We start from the raw sequence: 21,558 nt of genomic DNA, 5'->3' as shown, positions 1-21,558 counted from the left end.
TTCGACGTAAACCTCCATCCTCCCCAGAAGGCCACATGGGTGGCGTTGTGTGAGACGTTTTATCTGCTGGTTTCAGAATGTTGGTCACACGGCAAACCTGAAACCTACAATCTCTTCCTAGTCATAACAGACTGAACCTTTGGATTTGTTTATTTATTTGTTCCCGTATCCAGCTGAAGGAGCCCCAGTATGGAGGCAAGGCATCATTCTGCCACAATCAAGTGGTTCTGATCGGAGTTGCAACTGCTTCAGCCTGAAGCCACAACATGTCCAGTGAGAAAAGCTGTCGGTGCTGATCTCTGTTGTTGTTGTTGTTGTTGTCTGAATGCGAAAGTGCTTTCAGTTGCAATGAAACTGCTGCTGTAGCAGAATCTGCACTGGAGTCTGTTCAGCAACCACCAGCGTTTACACTGTAAACATTGCCTTCTTTTTCCTCTTGAAACAGCTGAAAAAGCTGCTCAGGACTTTAAAGACTCTAAATTTCTACAGTCTGAAACAAAATGTGTTGTGTGCACTTGTGTTCAGGCTACAGAGCACAATTCACACAAACCAAAAGAAAATGGGTAAATCTTTCAGTTCAGCCCTTCAAGGACTGTGAAGAGCCCAAGTGTCCGTTCTTTGACTTCATAATCAACCAGACTAAACTCTACACCAGTACACATTTTATTCATTAAATTTGGTAATCAGTAATACAATGTAGTGCCACACTGTGTCAGTGCCAGTATGTGGCACATAACAGATGTCAGGACATGATGAATTCATCCTCACTGGGTCCTTTTCTTCCCTTTTTCTTTTTTAGAACATTTTTGTGTCATGTTGCATTGCATTGTCAGCCGCCGCTGCTTCTTCTTCCCTCAGGCCGACTGCAACACGTGTCTTTTCATGCCTGCTGAGGACGTGCACATTCCTACCTGTCTGCGGCTAATGCGTCCCTTTTCATTGGCTGCTAAGTATCGCTGATACTGTCTGCTTGCAGGGCTCACATTGTGGAAGTAATTAACTGAGGGATTTACTCTGGTGACCTAGATATTAAAAATGTAATTAATATAAAAGGCCTTAAACAGTTTATCTGTCTCATGTAACGAATGAATTGTGATTGCAGGTTAGGAAGAGATCTAGAGGTGACTTTGTTTTTCTCAAGTAATTGGATTAATTTTTTTTAAATCTGATGCCCATTTTAAAGTCTGCGTTATGTGTCAACTTTTTTGGTTTGTTTTCTTTTTTCGCTCACAATCGTGCATCTAGTAAGTTTTTTAAAGTTTCGTTAAGTCTGTTTTGCATAATCCTGGTTGGGAAAACAACAACAAACAGACACCAGTGAAAACTGGTCTTTCTCAAGCTGGCAATTAAGTGAGAAGTCCTGTGTGTGTGTGTGTGTGTGTGCGTGTGTGTGTGTGTGTGTGTGTGTGTGTGTGTGTGTGTGTGTGTGTGTGTGTCTCACTGTGAACTTCAAATGTTATTCCATAATTATTATACAGTGTACTCATGTTTCATCAGAAAGGAGGCAGTGACCGAAATAGCTGTGTGTTAAATTGAGTGAAGTAAATTTTTGAAAATGGGTCAAGTCAATGTGTTTCTCTTTCAGAGAAACTGGGCTGGTTGAAAATCCAGCAAAGCCCTTTTTTGGTACACGTTGTCCTCAAAGCATAAAATTGTCAGTTTTGGTTCTGAAATATTTTGATTGTTTTGTTTTTTTGATGAGGTCACGTTTAGTTTGGCTTGATTTGATTTGAGTGTTTTGATGTGTCTATTTTTAATATGCAAAAGAAAGTAAATAAGACAAAACAATTAACATAAGAATATATATTCGAAAAGGAGTGAGAAGAAGTAATACTTATGAACTTATGATCCTTGTCCTTGTAAACCTGTCGAGACACTCATGCTGATACTTCAAGTCAGAATAAGCTGTATTACACATCTATAGAGCAATTATACACACACACACATATGTATGTATGTATATGTACATACATGTATACACATATATATCGCAGACCCAGACTGGTGGATCCCTTTATTTATGTATCCATAAATATTTCAATTCACACACAATGCACACACGTATTCAAACACATACAGTATATACTCATGCCTACACAAATACATTCACACATCATATGTGTTCCTCGGCCAGCATTGTGAATGACCCGTATTGCTCTTTTTTGAATGATAGTTAGTGGCTGTAGTGATGTTTTGTAATTGTTGCCCCAAACCTCAGCACAGGATTGGAAATATGGTGAGCCTAGGGAACAGCAAAGAGTGCGTAGAGATTTCTGTTTTAAAACCCCTTTTTTACTTTAATTATTTGCAATGATTCCTGAGGCTTTATTTTGTACATGTTTGACGTATGATTTCCAATTAATTCTCTTATCTATGGTTACCCCCAAAAATGTGGTTTCATGAACTCTTTCTATTTCAACTCCATCTATTTTTACTATTACCTGTGTATTCAGCGTACAAATTTCAAACAGCATTATTTTTGTCTTGCTTAAATTCAATGCTAATCTATTACTATCAAACCATTGCGACTTTTTTGGGGGAGAAAGTCGCCAAGTTGGCAACACTGCTCTGCATCACCTTGTCTGTTTCGACAGAGACATTTTGGGGCAATGAGGGTAGCCAATAGGAGAGGTTCTGGGACAATGAGGGTAGCCAATAGGAGACGTTCTGGGGAAATGAGGGTAGGCAATAGGAGATGTGAGTCGCTGTACTTGTGCCGATTTGCTCAACCCCAGTATTGAGTTTGTTTGCGAAGCAGAAACTATATTGTGACACCAAGTGGACACATTTAGAACAGCACTTTCTTTCACTGATAAATTGCTGGTTTTGATATTTTGCAAAATCGTCTCACAGGCTGGAATAAAACAGTTTGCGGCCCTGATCCGGCCCACGGGCCGTATGTTTGACACCGCTGTTTTAGACACTGATGTCCTCCTGTAATTTTTGTAAATCATCCCCTGAACAGAATATATTTGTGTCATCAGCAAACAGCACAAAATGCAATAACTTAGTGATCTTACATATAGCATTAATGTACAAAATAAAGAACTTCGGGCCCAGCACTGATCCCTGGGGAACGCCACAAGCAAACATGAAGAAACACAGTCACCCAATTTCGCAAACTGCTGTCTCCCATTTAAATAACTTTTCACCCAATCCAGCATTATTCCCCAAATACTATATTGTTCCATTTTTTAAATTAATATTTCATGATTGATGGTATCAGAGGCTTTTTTGTTTACTTTGTTTTGCTTTTTTGTTTTGTTGTTATAGTATTTGTGATTTCTTCCATTGCCTCTATTATTGCCAATGATGTTAATCTGTTACCATATTGATTCTCAGCAAGTATTTTGTGCTTTTCTACAAATGAGTCCGATCTGCTGTTAAATAGCTTTTTCCAGTATTTTAGAGAATTGTGGTAACAAGGACTACAGGTCTATAGTTTGTGAAATAATGGTTGTTTCCAGCCTTGAACAGAGTTTGATGAATTACCAAATCCTACATATACATACAAAATACAAATAATCTGAAGAGAGATGTGATGGTGAGATGAAAAAAAAGGAGTAGAGTAAATAAATATCTTTGAAACTCTGCTGCTCTGTCAGACCAAACTCTGGTTGGGATGTTTGACAGATGTCTGCTGGGGAAGTTGATTCAGCACCACCCAAGTTACTGCATTGTCCATATGGTACATAAATAAAGTACAATATCATTAAAACACCCGGTGACCACGCCCCTCAGACGCTGATCCAACACAGCTGATCCCCCTGAACCCCACGCCCCCCCAACCTCCTGAGGCCAAACATCCTCATGGAAACAATCTGTGTGACCTCGCAGCTCCATCACCCACCGCCAGTAAACACTGACAAAAGGCCTCAGTGGTCACCCACCACAAAGCAGAGCAGAATGAAAAGACAACGGGACCCCCCCCCAGTGAAGGGAGAGTGTGGTCATAGTTTGATTGTGGAAACCGCCTGAGTGACTCAACGTTTAGGAATAACTGTGTGGACAGCAGCACGCAGGACCACACCCCAAGTCTGCCAGCTACTCTCTCTGTCTGTTCTGTCGCAGGCCGCAAAGAATGAACTACACGGCACCATTAATGAACCACACTGTACCATTAACACCTATATATTAGATTCTGCGCTGTCCCCTTCCCTCTCTTTAGTCATCGAAACTAAATGGTTTGGGACGTAAAATTTCAGTCAATCATTTTTTTCCCTTTCTTTTCTCTTTTGTCTTGTCGACTATAGAGGCCATTTTGTGCTCCGTTTCTAGATTCTGCGTGTTTTCCTTTTTAAACAGTGATGTTATCTGACTATAGAAGGGTTTAATCTCACATAATCTGCACCAAAAATACATTTTTTTGTCTCCTTTTTTGAAAATGAATCCTGAAGAGGCTGTTTTTTCTTCAGAACAGTTTACAGCATGTACTCTGAGAAAAACAGATTCTCTCAAGCAATGTGTCAGTTAGCTTGGATTTATTTTTGCGGTGTCGTGGAAACACAGCATTAGACATCATCTACTTTGGGCCAGTCACATGGATGAATGAATAGCAGATAAAGCAGATTGTTGTGTGAGTGCTCATCTGGTCCGGCCCGGTCCTGTGGGACCTCGGGGTGACCAGCAGGCGGACGGAAGGGTTGGATAGATGGATGGATAGAGGGATGGATGGATGGAGGGGTGGAGGGCCCACTGTGCACTGCAGATGGTTGAGGGTCTGCGAAGGGGGAGGAGCGGGGAGGGGCCTGAGATGGACGGGCTCATCATGATTGGCTCCCTCGACACTGATCCGTGCAGCTGGGTACCATCATCAACACTGGATCCTCAATGAAGGGCTACATTTACTGCTAATGGGGAAATGAGCTGTGACCTCAGCTTTAGTCATGTGTCTTTCTGCTTAAAAAAAAACCCCAAAACCTTCTGCTGCTGATGTCTCATGGTCTGATTCTCACTTCTGCTTATTGGCTCAAGTGAGGGGTTGAACTACAGACCTGGGCTCCTCTGTTGCAGCTGCTTTCTAACAGCAAATACACAAATATCACACCCCTGAAACCTTCCAGGCGAGGTGGCCTTACTATCAACTTTTCACCAGACTCAAGTGGAGCAGCGTCAACAAATTACTAATCCAAAAATAACCCCTCCAGAAAACAGAAAGAGATTTCTTTTTGCAGCCTGAGTTTCGTCTTCTTGTTAAAACTGGCACTGAACAGTGTGTGTTCATTTAATCTGGTACTGGATGGTGGACAAAAACAAGGCAGTTAGAGGCAAAGTGAGAGAGCAGAGTCAGAGCAAACCGTTGAAGTAAAGAATGGATGGAGTCCGCCAACAGGCCAGAGACACGCATTATTATCAGTTCTATTTCATTTTAATTTTATTTAAAGTATTTTGATTTTACTAATATAAGTGAATCTTCTCTTGTGATATGGTGTCAGCGAGTGCTTCCACACTGCTGTTTGTGTGAAAGACACTCAGACGCCACATTGTGCAATCTTGACCTGAGGCCAGCGTTCAGAAACAAACCACTAAACAGGAAGTCAGTAAGTGTTTGCTGCCGGCATAGCCCATCTTGCCTGTTGTTTAATAACTGGCCAATCAGCTCGCATTAAGAAGACTGCGTGCGTGTTTTACCCTGTGGCAGCCGTGCCGATGTGGAACTTCAAGCGTGGCAGTGGGACTAAATAATTGAACACATTTTCTAATCTGTGCAGCTCCTCACACGGGTCACCAATTATCAAGTCGTTCAGAGATAAGCCTCCCTATCACGCACAGACACACTCACACACAGCAGCAGCATGCAGCCACTGGATCAATAAGCATCTGAAGGTGAAGTCTGCATAATATAAGGTCAGCCTTCTATACGTCCGGCTTACACAAGACCATCCTTATAGTCGCGTCTTAAAACTCTCTTCTGATAGAAATACATGCAAGTACATTGTTCACTTAACTGCAGGTGTACAATGAAAAAATAAACGAAGTGCAGTGGGAGTATGAAGAAGTGGGTGTAACTTTCCAGCACCGGGTCTCCTTCTTTGAGACGTTCTCTGGTGCGTCAGCCAATGACTAAATATTTCATCACAGAATGCAGAAGATACTGTTGGTCGCATTCATATTCAGTGGCTGCGTCTGGAGTCACGTTGGCATGTTCAAGTTGCAGGGAAAAGGAGCAGCTGGTCTCAGCCTAATAAAACACCACTGAGATCTTGCAGGAAACTGACTCCAGTACTGGAGTGACTGCCACACTGTGTGGCAGCAGCATCATTGAATTGAATTTCATACTTTCTTGTCACAAAGGTCTAGATGACAATATAACACACTGTGTACCAGCAATGTGCATGCATATTTTATTTGCTCCTACTCATGCGTGTGTGTGTGTGTGTGTGTGTGTGTGTGTGTGTGTGTGTGTGTGTGTGTGTTACAGATTTGTCCAAGAACCGCTTTACGGAAGTCCCCCCTGAAGTGTGTCTCTTTGCGCCCCTGGAGTCTCTCAACCTCTACCACAACTGCATCAAGTGCGTCCCAGAAGCCATCATCAATCTGCAGATGCTGACTTATCTGGACATCAGGTGGCCGATTGCAAACACTGTCACATCCCACATCCTTTTGGCTCCTGTGTGTGTGTGTGTGTGTGTGTGTGTGTGTGTGTGTGTGTGTGTGTGTGTGTGTGTGTTGAAAAAAAGGGGCGTATATGCCCGCCTGCGTTGATGTGTTTTAGGAAGTGCTGCTTCTCCGTTTCAAACTCACCAACAGGGCAGAAAACAAAAGCTTAGCACGATCAAGAATTGCATTTCCTCTTTCTGCTGCTGATCTAGTCCCAGTTCCTACACACACACACACACACACACACTGTTGCCTTCTCCAGTACACTCACTGATTTGAATATAGGTCAATGTTTGATCTTCCCCCCTGCAGCCGAAACCTCCTGACAGTCCTGCCAAAATACTTGTTTGGCCTCCCGCTCAAAGTTCTGCTGGTAAGCAACAACAAACTGGTGTCCATCCCAGAGGAGATCGGCAAGGCCAAAGAACTGATGGAACTGGTGAGCTGCGAACATGTGTGTGTGTGTGTGTGTGTGTGTGTGTGTGTTTGAGAGAGAGAGAGAGTCAGAGAGAGCGAGCTTGTAAGTAGTGGTTTTAGCAGACTAATCTTATTTATTCCCTGTACTTTGGCTCCCCTTGTAGGACGTGAGCTGTAATGAAATTCAGGTGCTGCCAGCTCAGATGGGGAGGCTACAGGCCTTGCGAGAACTCAACATCAGGAAGAACTGCCTTCACATGTTGCCTGAGGGTTGGTGTTGCACTCCCTTTGGAACCGGCTTCCTGAGAAAATCTCTCTCTCTTTTTGTTTGTTTTTTTTTCCCAATTTCACTCCCTATGAAGACGAAAATCTAATCCATTCTGTCTCTGCATGTTGCCCCGGTAACTAGACCACAAAATAAATTGATGGAATTTTCCATTTGATGCTGTGACATCACGCACAGCAGTGCTTTAATACAAAATGCATTTGTAAGACGGAAAAAAACTTTGTCTTTTTTTTTCTTTTTTTTTTTTTTAAAGGTGAATTATATCAGGTAAAGTTGCCACACGGTTTTCTTGTTGTGAATTCAAACACAAGGCGGTTTCCATAAAGCTGCCTCCTCCATTGCCTGCACACACTTGCAACCAGAATGCATTTGATTTAAAAGATCTGTAATCACGGATCAGGGGTTTGGTGATGATGCTTAATTGATCGTTCCGTGTCAAATCTTCACACAAATGACATTGACTCAAAGGCTAATTTAGATCCACTTCATATCAGCGGTGAGTTTGACATTTTTCAGAGTTTTGGCCACAAAATCCACATTTAATCTTTTGCCAGAATGCTGTCAAGGTTCAGCGCAGTGATCTCCGTTTTGGCAATAGTGGCTATGCTGCATTGAGTTCCAACACACCCACAATAAACTTGGTCTGCAGTTCGGTGGAAGAGGTTTTTTTTTTTTTTTTCCTTCCTAATCTTGTGTTTATTTTTAATAACCCTCTATCGTGCATTCCTGCAGAACTGGCAGATCTTCCTCTCATCCGACTCGACTTCTCCTGCAATAAGATCACAGAGATTCCCGCAGCTTACAGGAAACTCAGGCAGCTGCAGCACATTGTCCTCGACAACAACCCTATGCAGTCTCCCCCGGCGCAGGCAAGTGTGCAACAAAGGCTGCACACATGAAATGTGCACGCTTGTGTGATGTCATAAAGTGTTCAGTGTGTGTGATTTGTGATTTTTATTTCAGCAAAAAAAAAAATAATACAATGTCCATAAACAAAATAATAAAAGAATAAAAGTGCATAACTGTAGTCCAATAAAAGTAATTTACCGTAATTTCCGGACTATAAAGCGCACCTGAATATAAGCCGCAGCAGCTAAATTTAGGGGGGGGGAAACAAATGTGTACATATACAAGCCGCACTGGACTATAAACCGCAGGTGTTTCGTCAGGAAACGGGTCTGCGGAGCGGATCGGTTCGGCGGCTGCGAGCCTGCGACTCTGGACTCGCACCGCGGATCCTCTTTGTCTCTCAGAAACATTATTTGATTGACTTGTTCTGTGTTCACCCTTTTCTTGTGATATAGAAATGATCAGTATTTCTCTATTTCCTTCTTTGACAGCCAGATCGACTGCCTTTAACTTAAAAGCTGCATCATATGGAATTCTTCATTTGTTTTCCACAATGAGGATTTGTGCATGAAAATTTCCTTTGCGCAAACTGTCTTGCTCTCTGTAATATCTTCAAGGAAATAAGCTTATAGTCCGTAAATTACGGTAGTTTTCCTAACCATGGAACAGTTTTTATTTATTTCTAAAAAAAAATATACATAGATTGCTCCTAGTTAGCTGCCATCTTTCACCACATTTCTAAGGAAGCCTGGTGTGGACAATCTAGCTGACTGACAGAGCGTTTGGTAATTAGAGTGAACGCTAGTGTCCTCAAATAAACCTATAAAGAAGAAGGTGGAAGAGATATCCAGGTCTTTATGCGCAGGTCACCGTAGTTCACTGGCAAGGTCAGAAGGGGGAGAGGAGAGTGAAAGAGTGCTCAATCTGAAATGTAACCAGTCAGTATTTCTTTAAAATCTCCAAATATTACACACTGAATCTCCAATGCAACACAAATGGGTAATGCCCCCCCCCCTCCACACACACACACACGCATTTCTCTTGGCTGCTCAATACCTTCATCTAATGGGTCTTTCTTTCTATTTCAGATTTGCCTGAAGGGCAAAGTGCACATCTTTAAGTACCTGAACATGCAGGCGTGCAGGCTGGACAAGAAGCCCGACACCCTGGACCTCCCGTCCCTGGGCAAACGATGTCTCCCGCAGCCACTGACAGACAGGTACCGCAATCAAATCAAATTTCTCCAGATGTCCTATTTGCATTCCCTTCCTTTCCCACCCTCTCTGCACACTTCCATTTAACCCTCCTCATGTATAGGTCTGTTTTGCACATTTGCAGCATGGAAGATTTTTATCCCAGTAAGAACCATGGCCCAGACTCTGGTATCGGCAGTGACAATGGCGACAAGAGGCTGTCGACGACTGAGGTCAGAATCCAAGCGCACAGCATAACCTGTTTGCCTTGCCAGTCTGTGTGCTAATCACCCGACTTCTAAGGCAAACAAGTCATTACTTCACTCATGTGCGAGCACGCCGCTCTAATTGCACCCTGTTGCTGGAAGTGTTTAAGTACTTAGGGCGTGCTCTCATAGCCTCGCCTCGCCAAGTTTAATTAGTTTGGTTGTTTTTCCCTGCGGCACAATGATTTTTATATACTTAGGGGGCTTATATATATTTTATATATTTATATTATAGACAAAGCTGAGAATCATAAAACTCACACTGAAAACGTTGACTAATTAAAGAGGGCGACGTAGAAAAGGGTCCCTCTCAAGAATGCGTCAGAACATTTTGCAAGAGTTAAATGCTAGCCTGCTGTGCAAATGAAAGAAAATGGAAAGAAAACAAAAGGCACTTTTTTTTGTTGCGTGTGCTGGATTGCATTAATGTCCTTCCACCAGTGGTGGAAGAGCTTTGAGCTCGGCCGCCTGTCCAAGCGGAGGAGAGGACTGACTGGACTCTCTGCTCTCAACCCCCCCCCCCCCTCCCCCCCGCAGCCTTCAGACGACGACACCGTCAGCCTGCACTCTCAGGTGTCGGAGACAGCCAGAGCCGACGCGCTCTCGCTCCTCTCCAAAATGGACCATTGCAAAGGTTACAGAAAATAAGTATCCCTCAAGGCCGTTTGGCAAGCACTCAGGGAGACTCGGCGGGGGAGGGGGGGGTGGTGGTTGAATCAAGTGCCTGAACAGTGACAGCATGTGTGACAAACGTAGATCCTTCCCTCCCTCTATCAGATCAGGATCTATATGACTATATAGAGCCCAACCCGGACGAGGGTCCTGCTCTGTCAGAGTGTGACGGGCAGCAGAGCAGCCACGTGTCTTGTATAAAGGTATTCAGAAAATCACTTTATTTCATTTCAGCCATTTATTTTTTATTTTTTTAAAAGTGGAAAATCAAGTTCTAGATACTTGGTGCTGATGCATGCCTGTGTATGTGTGTGTGTGTGTGTGTGTGTGTGTGTGTGTGTGTGTGTGTGTGTCTTTCAGGAACTAGAAAAAGTTCTTAACATGTCTCACCAAAGCAGAGATACAGACGGCTGGAGGGAGGAGTCGGGGTGAGTCAGTCCACTCTCACATCAACAGGCAGTAGCCGTTACCCCACTTATTCCACTTACTGGTCTGAGTGATTTGAATATTTTGCCAAAAGCAGCAGGGAGCTGCAACACGCACACAGATGGATTATTATATTTTACAGTCACTAACATTATTACACCGTCAGGGTACCAGGAAGTTGTAGTTGTAGTAGTGTAACTGAAAAAAAACGTTTGTTTGTTACTTAAAGGTCCAGTGCGTAATATTTGGCTTGATTTATGATTTTTATATTGGTCCAAAAACGTAATATACTGCCCATAAATACATTGAAAAAGTTGCCTCGGTAATGTGAACATTTTCCTTCCATTTAATGACTCATCTGCACCACAGAGCATTTTGGAGCAGTTCTTTTCTCAGGGATTGATCAGTACAGTGTGACGTGAAAAGACACGGCTCACATTTCAAGGTTTTCATTCCTGTAGCCAACATAACAGCAGTATTTAAGATCCAGTGTGTGAGAGTTGGCCTGAATAATGATTTTTATATTGGTAAAAGCTTAACATACTGCCCATAAACACATCAATAGAAGTGTATACTTGCAGTATAATAAAAGTAATTTGGTTTTCCTTCCCTTAGAACAGTTCTTATATGTGTATCAGAATGTACATAGATCAAGGGTTTTGCTCCCAGTTAGCTGCCATCTTGCACCGCCATATTTCTAAGGAAGCTGGGAAGATGGGCTACGGAGGGTCGGGTGCGAAGGCCTCCATAGTTCACTGGCAGGCTCAGGGGCGAGAGAGAGGAAGTGAAAGACGCTGCAGTCTGAATTGTAACCACTTGATGTTGCTGTTTCTTCTTGAAAATCTTCCAAATATTATACGCTGGACCTTTAGGCAGTGGTACACATGTGATATAAGGAATGAGTCGCTTCTTCACTACTCACCTCAGTGTTGATTAAGGTCAATTTTCTCATGCGTTGAACTCTTCCTGGAAATCACTGATGTGGAGAATTCCAGCCAAAAGATGACATCTCGGATTTGATCATTTGACATCTCCAAACATCTCTGTCATGGGTTCCTTGAACTCAATGCCTTGTGTCAGGGTGAATTGTCTTCATGCTGGGTGGAATTCTTTCAAGTTGTGAAACTGTATAGCAGTCACGGCGTTTCCCTAAGACTTTACCATCTTTTTCCCTTTCATGGTTATAGACGTTATGAAACACATCTGCAGGAAAAACAGACAGCGCCTCTGTTGAAGAGTTTCAACACTTCGCTGCAAGGAAAATTTGGCATCGGTCTGTGATGGAAAAAAAAACACCTCCACTTGCACAGACGCGCTAGTTGCTGATGTGCAGATCAGATCCCAATACGCTGTGAAAGTATGGATTACACTTATCTTGTCACATGCAGAGAGCAGATCTTGCGTCTCAGCACTAAACTGTGTCACGCGTCACTTCTCTGTGATTGACAGCTGTGGTTTCTGAGCTCACCTGTGTGCAGACACAAGGCTGCCGTAAAGGAAACAGGTTCGCCTTGACACTGTGCGACTCTCGCTCACTGTACTCATCAAGCGCTGCACACATGAAATGTGCACGCTGGTGTGATGTCTTAAAGGTCCTGTGTGTAATATTTGCCTTAATTTATGATTTTCATATTGGTAAAAAATGAATACACTGCCCAAAATGTATACTCACACTATATATATATATGTATATATACATATATATATATATATATGTATATATATATATATATATATATATATATATATATATATATATATATATATATACATGTATAAGAATATACATGGAGCAATAAAGGTCTTGCTCCCGATTAGCTGCCATCTTGTGCATGTATCTCTAAAGGTGAAGGTAGTGACGCTTGGAAGGCAGCCGAGTTAGAAAACAACCTCAGGTCACATGACCGCTGGGGACCCGCTGGACCTCAGGCAGCAGGCAGCCACAGTTACTGAGATGAGACTCTTCGAGGTGCACGTGCATCTCACTCTCTTCCAGATTGGGATTTGATTTGGAAGGGATGCTCGAGCGACGGCAGGAAGTAGCAAACTGGGCACTGCTAATCACGAGTGTCTAATTGCGATGCATCTTCATCTGTTTCAGCTCTGACAAAGAGCAGCTGGCGGAGGAGGAGGACGATGAGCTGAAGGAGGTCCTGGATCTGAGGAAGATTGCGGTCCAGCTACTGCAGCAGGAGCAGCAGAACAGGTGTGTGTGTGTACGTGTGTGTGTGTGTGTTTTCTCTGACTCTATTGCTTTTACTGCTCCTTTCTCATCTCATTGTTCAGCAGACGGCTCAAAGAAAAAAATGCATCCCTGAGAATGTAATATGTATATTTACTTGCCACGTCTGTCCAACTGACAGAAACAATAGTAATACTTTTCTTATTTTAAATGAATAGCTCTTTTCACCTGTGTTGGTTAAAATCTATTTAGTCACTACGACTCTACTCCCACGATTTATGTTGCGTTGCTTAATCTTCCAGCATTTCATAAGCACATCATTGTTCCATGTTCCCATCCCTCTCATTTCTTATTTCTGACCTGCTTCCCTTCACTAACCGCCTTCGTTCCTGCTTTCTTTTCCACTGCCGCTGCCGCTCTGATGCCCCCCCCTTCCCCCTTCTCCCAGACGACGCTCCTTAATTTGCCGAGCTGAGAGTCTAATTCACCGGCGGAGGGTGACCGGCCGGGCTCACAGGTCCTCTCACTCTTTTTCACCCCTGCATTCGTCGTCTGCATTGCATTTAGATAGATAGGTGGATGGATAGATAGATAGATAGATAGATGTACTTTGTTGATCCCAAACTGGAAAACTGCACTGTTGCAGCACTAATAACAATTCAAAAAATGAACTTTATAGTCATTACAAGAAAGAGTCGAGTGAATCTAAATACAACAAATAAAACAGAGCAAGATTTGCAAAAGACAGTCAATTGTGCAGAGGCAAGAATAAGCAAGGTTTTATAAAATATTAGTGCAATATTTGCTATTGAGTCCAGAAAAGGTGTGTGTGTGTGTGTGTGTGTGTGTGTGTGTGTGTGTGTGTGTGTGTGTGTGTTGCAGGTGCAAGTGCTCATAGTTATCAAGGGAAAAACACAGAAAGCTTGTGACTCAGTACTCAGGAATGTAAACATTGCTTTCACTCATGTGTTTAGAAATGACATCAAGTTCCTAGCCAAAGTTCCATTGAATTTCCACAGCAATACTTATATTTGGAGCCTGAATGTCATGTTTACGATTCCTCTGCAACTCGTTGACTTTGATTTGCTTTCTTGCCAATTGTGTGTGTGTGTGTGTTCGTCGGCAGATTCCTCAGTCACTCTGGAGGCTCTGGCAGCAAACCCAGACCACCGCCTCACACAGCTCGGAGGTATGTGTCCATATATACAGTATATATTTATAGAAATATATATATATATATTTGTATGTACACACAAACATATTTAATCATGTTATGTTATAATGTTCCCATACTTGTTAAGCACATCTTGACTGATTTCCATGCACTCGTAATGATCGCTGAGCATTGAAGATCATAATTTGGTTAAAATAGAGCTCAATGCAGAAATGGGTATAAATGCATCTATGCATCTATAGTACGTAATACACATATATATATAAATATATATATATTGTTTTATGTACTCAAAATTAGATTAAAACAAAGGATACCAGATGTTTGTCTTTGGATTTGTAGGAGACCAGAAACTTGTTGGTGTTACTGAAAATCTTTTGAAAATGAATAAACTTTATTCATTATAATACTAACACAATACTCACACTCATGGAGAAAAGAGGAATACTTTCAGGGAACCTCCTTATAGATGCTCTGTGTGTGTGTGTTTTACCTGTTGTCTGAATGTGAGACATGGTGTGGTGGAGTAACTCCTTCGTTGTCGCTGCTCTAGTGCTTCTCTGGATGAAGGGAGCAGCGGAGCCTCAGTGCTGACTGGACAGGTAAAAATACTTTAATTTAATTTCAAACATTTTGGTTGTGGATGCATCTACGTTTCAGAGCGACCACCACATTAACAATCTCCCGTCTGCATCGGCCACAGCCTTCCTCCTCTTGCTCCTTCGATGGCAGCCTGAAAACGGACCAATTAGATTGCGAGTCCAAGTGGCCCGAGGTACCGCCTGTCCTCAATCAGAACGAGGACCGCAAGAGGAACAAGTACCTGAGGAAAGACTACCTGAAGGTTTGGGAGGGTCCTGACTCGGGATCAATTCTTGGGGCTACTTTTAATTTCAAAAACAAAACAAAGAAACAAACAAAAAAAATGCATGAATGGCATTGAAGTGTTGTGGACGAGTTTCTAAAATGATGCATGAGAGGCTGAGAAATGACCCTGAGCAGTTCCTTCAGCTACACACTGCTGCCTCCTCAGTGCAAGAAGGAGCTGCTACTGCAGGTCATTCCTCCCTGCAGCCCTCAAGATGCACAACTGCGCTCATACATTTACAGAAATTGATCTTCTGAACCATTTTCCATTTCACAAAAGTGCAATAAAACACTTGTTTATATGTCAGCATTATGTAGATAATTTTAAGTAATCCAACTGTTCACAAGATGTAAATATATTTTTTTTTACTCTATAAGTATTTCATTTTTTTTTATCTTTATTTCTTTTTAATTAATATAATTGTTCATGTTTTTGCACTATACAGTTGCTGTAAGTCTGCAAATTTCCCCAATGTGGGATTAATAAAGGCATTCTATTCTATATTCTATTTTCCTCTCCGGCAGTACAAGTGTCAGAGTGCGAGGAAGAACTCCAGTGGGAACGACGACAGCGAGGTTAGTCCAACAATCAGTAAAAAAAGATAGAAATCTGAACGTCTCGTGTTTTGACAACAACACATCGTCTTCTTCTCAGGAGAGCCTTCGCAGTGCTGACTTCAGCACCACACTGACGGTGTTTGGCCTGAAGCCCAGATCAGGTGAGAGCAACTTCCTGATGAAACCGTGTCAGATGTGTTTATCTTTCATGGGATTGTTTTTTTTGTTTGTTTTTTTTTAAAACACATTTTATTGAGTTTTTCATACAAACACCTTCTTCAGCTCTAACAGTGTTACAGAAAATAGCAATAGTGATAATAATAATAACAGTAATAAAAATAAAAAAACAAACAGTAATAGTATGTACAGGTTACATCAAAACAAATCTGGATCTTGCACTGTGATAACATCAGTCAAGTCAAGTCAAGGGTTGAGATTTAACATCTCTCCTCCGTTCTTCTTCGTTTCAAAGGCAAAGGGTGGGTTCCCTTTCTGCAGCAAATGAACCAAGTCTCTGGGTAAATAGTCACGCAAGGGCTGCCACATGTTCTGGAAGGCACTGATGTTACCTTTTAAAATGGCACTTAGACGTTCCATAGGAAAGACCTTGAATGTTTCTCTGTACCACTGTGTGACTGCTGTGGGGGGCTAATCAAGAAATTCACCTTAACAAGCGAGCATTGCTGCTGTAGTTGTCCTCTGATTAGCCGAGTTGAACAAAGAACAGAGAATCAGCTCCAGGTGCACTTGGCTCTATTATCCGCACTTGTTCATGGATAATAGAGCACCTTCCTTTCCTCCCTTAAGGTGAAGCTGTTTCTTAGGAAGGGTGGGGGTTTTCACTGAAATTGCTGCTTTGTTTGCCATCAAGTCGAGGCATGAACCACTGGCAGTAATATGATATGACGTCATAATGATGGTCTGTAGAAACAGTGAGCGTGTGTTGCCAGCACTTCACTTCCCCAGATATCTTTACCACACCTGTTCCCTTCACTAATTTATAAGTTCAGTCTGTCGGGCGGGACTCTGCCTCGGCTCGTGATGGAAGGCTTCACCTGGCCGGGCTTGGGCATGGCTCAAAGGTTCTCTGGGAGATGAGTGAGGCTGCGCAGATGGAACGGGAGGCAGCCATGCTTTTTCAGTTCTTTGCTCTGGCGGCTCCACCCACGGCTCGTCACGCATCCAGTGGCGCGGGTGGTTGGCAGCTGGCGTGCTTGTGCGAAGATGTCGACTGATGCGGCGGTACTGCTTGCTTCCACTATCCACAACGTAAGATCGCGGTGCACTGTGCTGCTGCTTGTGATCGTTATATATACGGTGACGTGTGTTCCAAATATGTAATTGTGGAACTTTGCGCAAGCGTGAACATCAGAAAGTGTCTCTTTTTCGTGTTGCGCGTAGAGCGTTTTGGCATCTGTAAGAGACCTTGAGGAGAAGGCAGTTAGCTGGTCATCTTGCAGTAGAACTGCTCCTGGTCCACTGCTGCTTGCGTCGCAAAATATCATGACAGGCATTGCGGGGTCGAAATATTTAAGCACTGGGGGATGTGAACATAACTCTTTCAATCTGTCAAAAGCTATTTGCTGAGCTGGTTGCCACAAAAACTCAACATCCCTTTTTAGGAGCTGCTGTAGCGGTGCATCCACTTCGCTGAGGTTAGGTATGAATTTTGATAGGTATGTGATGAAGTCCAAAAAACGCTTGATACCTTCTTTATCCACCAGTGCTGGCATACGTCGAATTGCTTCCACCTTTGCTGGATCAGGCTTCAGGCCGCGGACCCGTTTCCTGACGAAACACCGGCGGCTTATAGTCCAGTGCGGATTGTATATGTACACATTTGTTTTTCCCCCTAAAGTTAGCTTCCAGATCACTCGGAGGGACACCATCACAGTTCACCTGCTGCTCTCTCCTTAAAATGGCTGCCCTCATCCAATACTAGCAGTCGAGGCTGCACTTACTTGATTTGTTTTGTTGTTGTTGTTGTTGTTGTTGCTCTTACCTGACCGAGCGTTTCTCTCCTGTCTCCTGTGGCTGCAGCCTTCAGCAGGGGAAGTCGTCAGGAGTACGCAGCCACAGAGCCCAGTTTCACCATGAGGAGGAAGATGGAGCACCTGAGGGAGGAACTGGAGCAGATCGGACTCTTACGGCAGGTCAGCGAACCCTCGCTGTCTGTCCCCACTACTTGTCTCTGTTTTTCAGCTACAAGACTGGATTGTAACTAAACATCCGGTGTGACAGTGAGCGCCAAGTTACACTGAATTTCAATAGTGTGAAGCAGAGAATTGGGAAGCAAATGTGCCGTGGAGCAGGATGTGCTTCATTTTCACTTCCCAACAACCGAAAACACTCTCGGGTGTCTGTTGTTACTCAAGCTGCTGCTGCTGCTGCTGCTGCTGTTTGGAGTACCTGAAGTGCATGTCGTAAAACCATATATATAGATACTCAAGTCTTTGGAGCATTTGCCGTGGAGTCTATAATAATAATGATAATAATAATAATAATAATAATAATAATAATAATAATAATAATAATAATAATAATAAATAAGGACATAATAATAAATAATAAAAAAATGATACTTTCGAGTGATGCAAAACCACAGCAACAACTAGTTTATTGATGCTACATGTGTGCACAAAGTTGTCTTTTGTAGCCCTGAGCCTCAAGATTCTTTTTTGACACCTCCTTATGATAGTTGTTGTACTCTCTGTGTCATGACCATCTACTTCATTTTACTTTTTTGTTGTTGACATATTTATGTTTTTACTGCCAGAAAAATAGAAAATGGAAATAGCTGCTCTGTCCATGTTATATATTTTATCACTTCTTATCCCCATGGGTGCTGGAGCCTAGCCAAGGCACCGTGGACAAGTCAACCCGCCGTTCCCCTTGGAGTCTTCCAGGGCGACAAAAAACAACAATCATTTCCTCTCAGACAAGTCAGAGTTGCCAGTTGGCTTGTTGTTAGCACGCTCAGAGATAAGGATCTCAGTAAACTGGGATCTTTCAGAGGAACCAAGGTGGGAGGGAGATGTTGGGAATAAATGGGAAAAAAAATGAAGCCTCCTGGCACTATCGCTGTTGTTTGTGCCGCTGCAAGCCGTGTTTTTTCCGGTCACATGACAGTGACGGTGCGATGACGTCATCGCTTTACAAGGAAAAGCCGTTTTCACTGTCCAGACGGCAACGATGTGAAAACGGCGAAACGGCGTTGTCAGATTTTCCCACTCCGGGACCCGTTTTTAAAAAATACCGTTTCGGGGGACCCAAAGCGCCGTTGCCGTGTGGACAAAACGCCGTCACGGTTAAATACTTTTCCGTTTCCACCAAAAAACGTTCCCGTGTGGACGGGACCTTAGTCACACATGCTTCACTTTACGTCAGATTGTTTGTGTTTTTGCAGAACATCGAGTCCAGGCTGAAGGTGTTTCTGCCAGACGATGTCGGCGCCGCTCTGATGGACGGGGTCGTCCTGTGCCATTTGGCCAATCACATTAGCCCCCGCTCTGTCGCCAGCATCCATGTGCCGTCCCCCGCAGTGGTGAGCTAGACCCCTGTTTTATGGGGGAAAAGAAAAACGAAGAAAAAGAAAAACAAAAGTTGTGGCTTTGGGACACCTTTCCACTTTTTGGTGCCTCACACAAGATGTGTTCTTTCCCCAGCCAAAGCTCAGCATGGCTAAGTGCCGACGGAATGTGGAGAACTTCTTGGATGCCTGTAAGAAGATGGGTGTCCCACCGGTAGATATGATCACCATAATACATACTGCGATAAAAGAGGAGCACGCCCCCTCCTTGAGTGCTTTGCCTTTGTGCTTTGACTTCAGATTCCCCCTTAAAGCACTTTGGCTGTGGAGGAATGCATGATTATGAACATTTATCACATGTTTTATAGTGTGTATTATGAATGCCGTCATTTTTCCTTTAAATAGACCCTCAGACAAGGTGTGAGTCCGCTTTTATGTTTGTTTGCGGTATTTTTCTTTTCCTTTGGGAACAGGAAGTGATTAACGACCTCAAGCCCCGACACTGACTGATGGTTGCTCTCCTAAATGAGTCAGACACGAGCTGCAACTATCAGTTGCAGCTTGTGTCTGACTCATTTAGGAGAGCCTGAACCTGGAGTTGACGCATCATCGTGGCGTGTGCTTCTCCAGATAGCAAACAAGACAGAGTAGCCAGTACTACTACTTCTTCTTCTTCTTCTTCTTCTTCTTCTTCATATAGCATTTTTTGCCCATCCCCCAAGTACGTGCACTACCTACTGTGAAAACTGGAAAAAACTGACACCAAGCAAAACCCATTGTCTTATTAAGACCGAGTCATTAGTAAGAAATAAAGTGTCTACCACAGGTTAGCAGTTAAAGGGGGAAAACAAGTGGCACACCACATTCATTACCAACATGCATATTTTTCTTCACTTTTACCTGTGGTAATCACCCACGCTTGGCAGATTTCACGAGAGTTAAAGGTACAGTGTGTGAAATTCGACCCTCTAGTGGTCAGAATTTAGATTGCAACGCTCATTCGCTCCCCCGCCGTCTCCCGAGCTTGACTGTGAACTACGATGGCCTTCTTACACCTTCATCTACGTTGGTTTATTTAAGAAGGTGAGCGTTCACCCTAAATATGAAACTACCTGTCAGGTTGCTAGATTGTCCAAACCAGGCTTCCTTACAAATATGGCAGTGCAAGAAGGCAGCTAACTGGGAGCAAGACGCTTGCCTATGTATATTCTGATATATATGAGAACCGTTATAAGGGTAGGAAAACCAAATCATTTTTATTGTACTACGAGTATACACTTTTATGAATGTGTTTGTGGTGCAGTGCGTTAGGTTTTTACAACAAAAATAATAAATCAGGCTAAATTTTACACACTGGACCTTTAAGTGTGATTTTTCATATAACGTGATGCACTTCAGAGACTCAAGTCACCTGATGAGTTGGGAAATATTGTGCGATCAACAGATAACACTTTATTTCCGAGGTTAAGTATGGACTCTGATGTAAAGGTGTTTAATTTTCTCTGTCACCTGTGGTTCCCCCACTCATTTTATTTTGATTTTATTTTGATTTTTTTTTTTAATTCATTGAGTTAAAACAAAACAATTCAACGTAAACATCCCCAACATCCGAATGAAAGGGAGCAGAAAGAAAAGAAATCCATTCCCAAAGATCAAAATATAATAAAAATATCCACAATTCAAAAGGGCAGAAGGTTTCGTGCAAGTCTCTTTATCCAGGAACTGTTCCTTTACTCTTCCCCCCTCCCCTCAGGACAAGCTGTGTCTGCCCCATCACATCCTTGAGGAGCGTGGCCTGGTCAAGGTGGGAGCCACGGTCCAGGCACTGCTGGAGCTGCCCCCATCCAGATGCCCCCCAACCACGCTGGCCACCATTTGACCCCAACCCTGGGCGGCATCACCTGGGAGCTGGCGGGGGGGGGGCGGTGGCTGGTTTACTGGCCTGGCTGAGACAGGAGAGCGTCGAGTGGAGAGGAGCCCCTCTCCCTTCCCGCCTCTTGACATGATGTCACCACCACCACCACCCCACAACTCCACTCACACTCAATTCCTCCTGAGGATGTGAGAGCTGCTGTAGTCACAGACAGACAGACAGACAGACAGACAGACATGTAACTCACTCTTTCACTAAAGACCACCCACTGAGTGACCTTGAGGCCTCATCACCCATTCTTTCTACTACTACTCCTCTTTATCTGATCTTTTTTTTTCTCTTTGAATTCTTGGAAGTATTTTGTTTCATTCCATTTTTTTCTTTTCTTATTGCGCAATGCACACGGCAGCAGGACAAGGATAACTTGATCATGCTTTTAATATATTTATGTAATATATATATATATATATATGTACTGTGTGTGTGTGTGTGTGTGTGTGTGTGTGTGTATGTATGCATATACATATATCTGTATATATGTATATGCATACATACACACACACAGTGGGGCACAAAAGTATTTGGCAGCCACCGATTCTGCAAGTTGTCCCACTTAAAAAGATAAGAGGTCTGTAGTGTTCATCATAGGTACACTTTAACTATGAA

At 43.0% G+C, this 21,558-nt stretch overlaps 1 protein-coding gene across 4 annotated transcripts in view; it reads left to right on the top strand.

The window, feature by feature from the left end:
• lrch2 (leucine-rich repeats and calponin homology (CH) domain containing 2) overlaps positions 1–21,357 on the top strand; it is a 24,588-nt gene extending 3,231 nt beyond the window's left edge. Inside the window, exons 2-21 of one of the 4 annotated variants that reach the window (XM_076022095.1) lie at positions 6,422–6,566; positions 6,913–7,039; positions 7,182–7,287; positions 8,036–8,172; positions 9,241–9,371; positions 9,470–9,578; positions 10,149–10,245; positions 10,389–10,486; positions 10,644–10,711; positions 12,811–12,915; positions 13,340–13,408; positions 14,018–14,080; positions 14,619–14,667; positions 14,769–14,909; positions 15,458–15,508; positions 15,588–15,651; positions 17,531–17,643; positions 18,897–19,034; positions 19,156–19,233; positions 20,773–21,357. In XM_076022095.1, coding sequence (XP_075878210.1) covers positions 6,422–6,566; positions 6,913–7,039; positions 7,182–7,287; positions 8,036–8,172; positions 9,241–9,371; positions 9,470–9,578; positions 10,149–10,245; positions 10,389–10,486; positions 10,644–10,711; positions 12,811–12,915; positions 13,340–13,408; positions 14,018–14,080; positions 14,619–14,667; positions 14,769–14,909; positions 15,458–15,508; positions 15,588–15,651; positions 17,531–17,643; positions 18,897–19,034; positions 19,156–19,233; positions 20,773–20,898 — 2,015 coding nt within the window. In that variant the 3' untranslated portion in view covers positions 20,899–21,357. The remainder of the gene's footprint in view (positions 1–6,421; positions 6,567–6,912; positions 7,040–7,181; positions 7,288–8,035; positions 8,173–9,240; positions 9,372–9,469; positions 9,579–10,148; positions 10,246–10,388; positions 10,487–10,643; positions 10,712–12,810; positions 12,916–13,339; positions 13,409–14,017; positions 14,081–14,618; positions 14,668–14,768; positions 14,910–15,457; positions 15,509–15,587; positions 15,652–17,530; positions 17,644–18,896; positions 19,035–19,155; positions 19,234–20,772) is intronic. The other 3 variants (XM_076022096.1, XM_076022097.1, XM_076022098.1) reach the window with 3 other exon arrangements.
• Positions 21,358–21,558: the final 201 nt, after the last annotated feature.

Source organism: Nelusetta ayraudi, unplaced genomic scaffold, assembly GCF_046127955.1.
Source record: "Nelusetta ayraudi isolate G7.1 ecotype Tasmania unplaced genomic scaffold, CSIRO-AGI_Nayr_v1 ptg000011l, whole genome shotgun sequence".
In the NCBI taxonomy this organism is placed as follows: Eukaryota; Metazoa; Chordata; class Actinopteri; order Tetraodontiformes; family Monacanthidae; genus Nelusetta; species Nelusetta ayraudi.
This window is presented reverse-complemented; position numbering and strand designations above follow the sequence as displayed.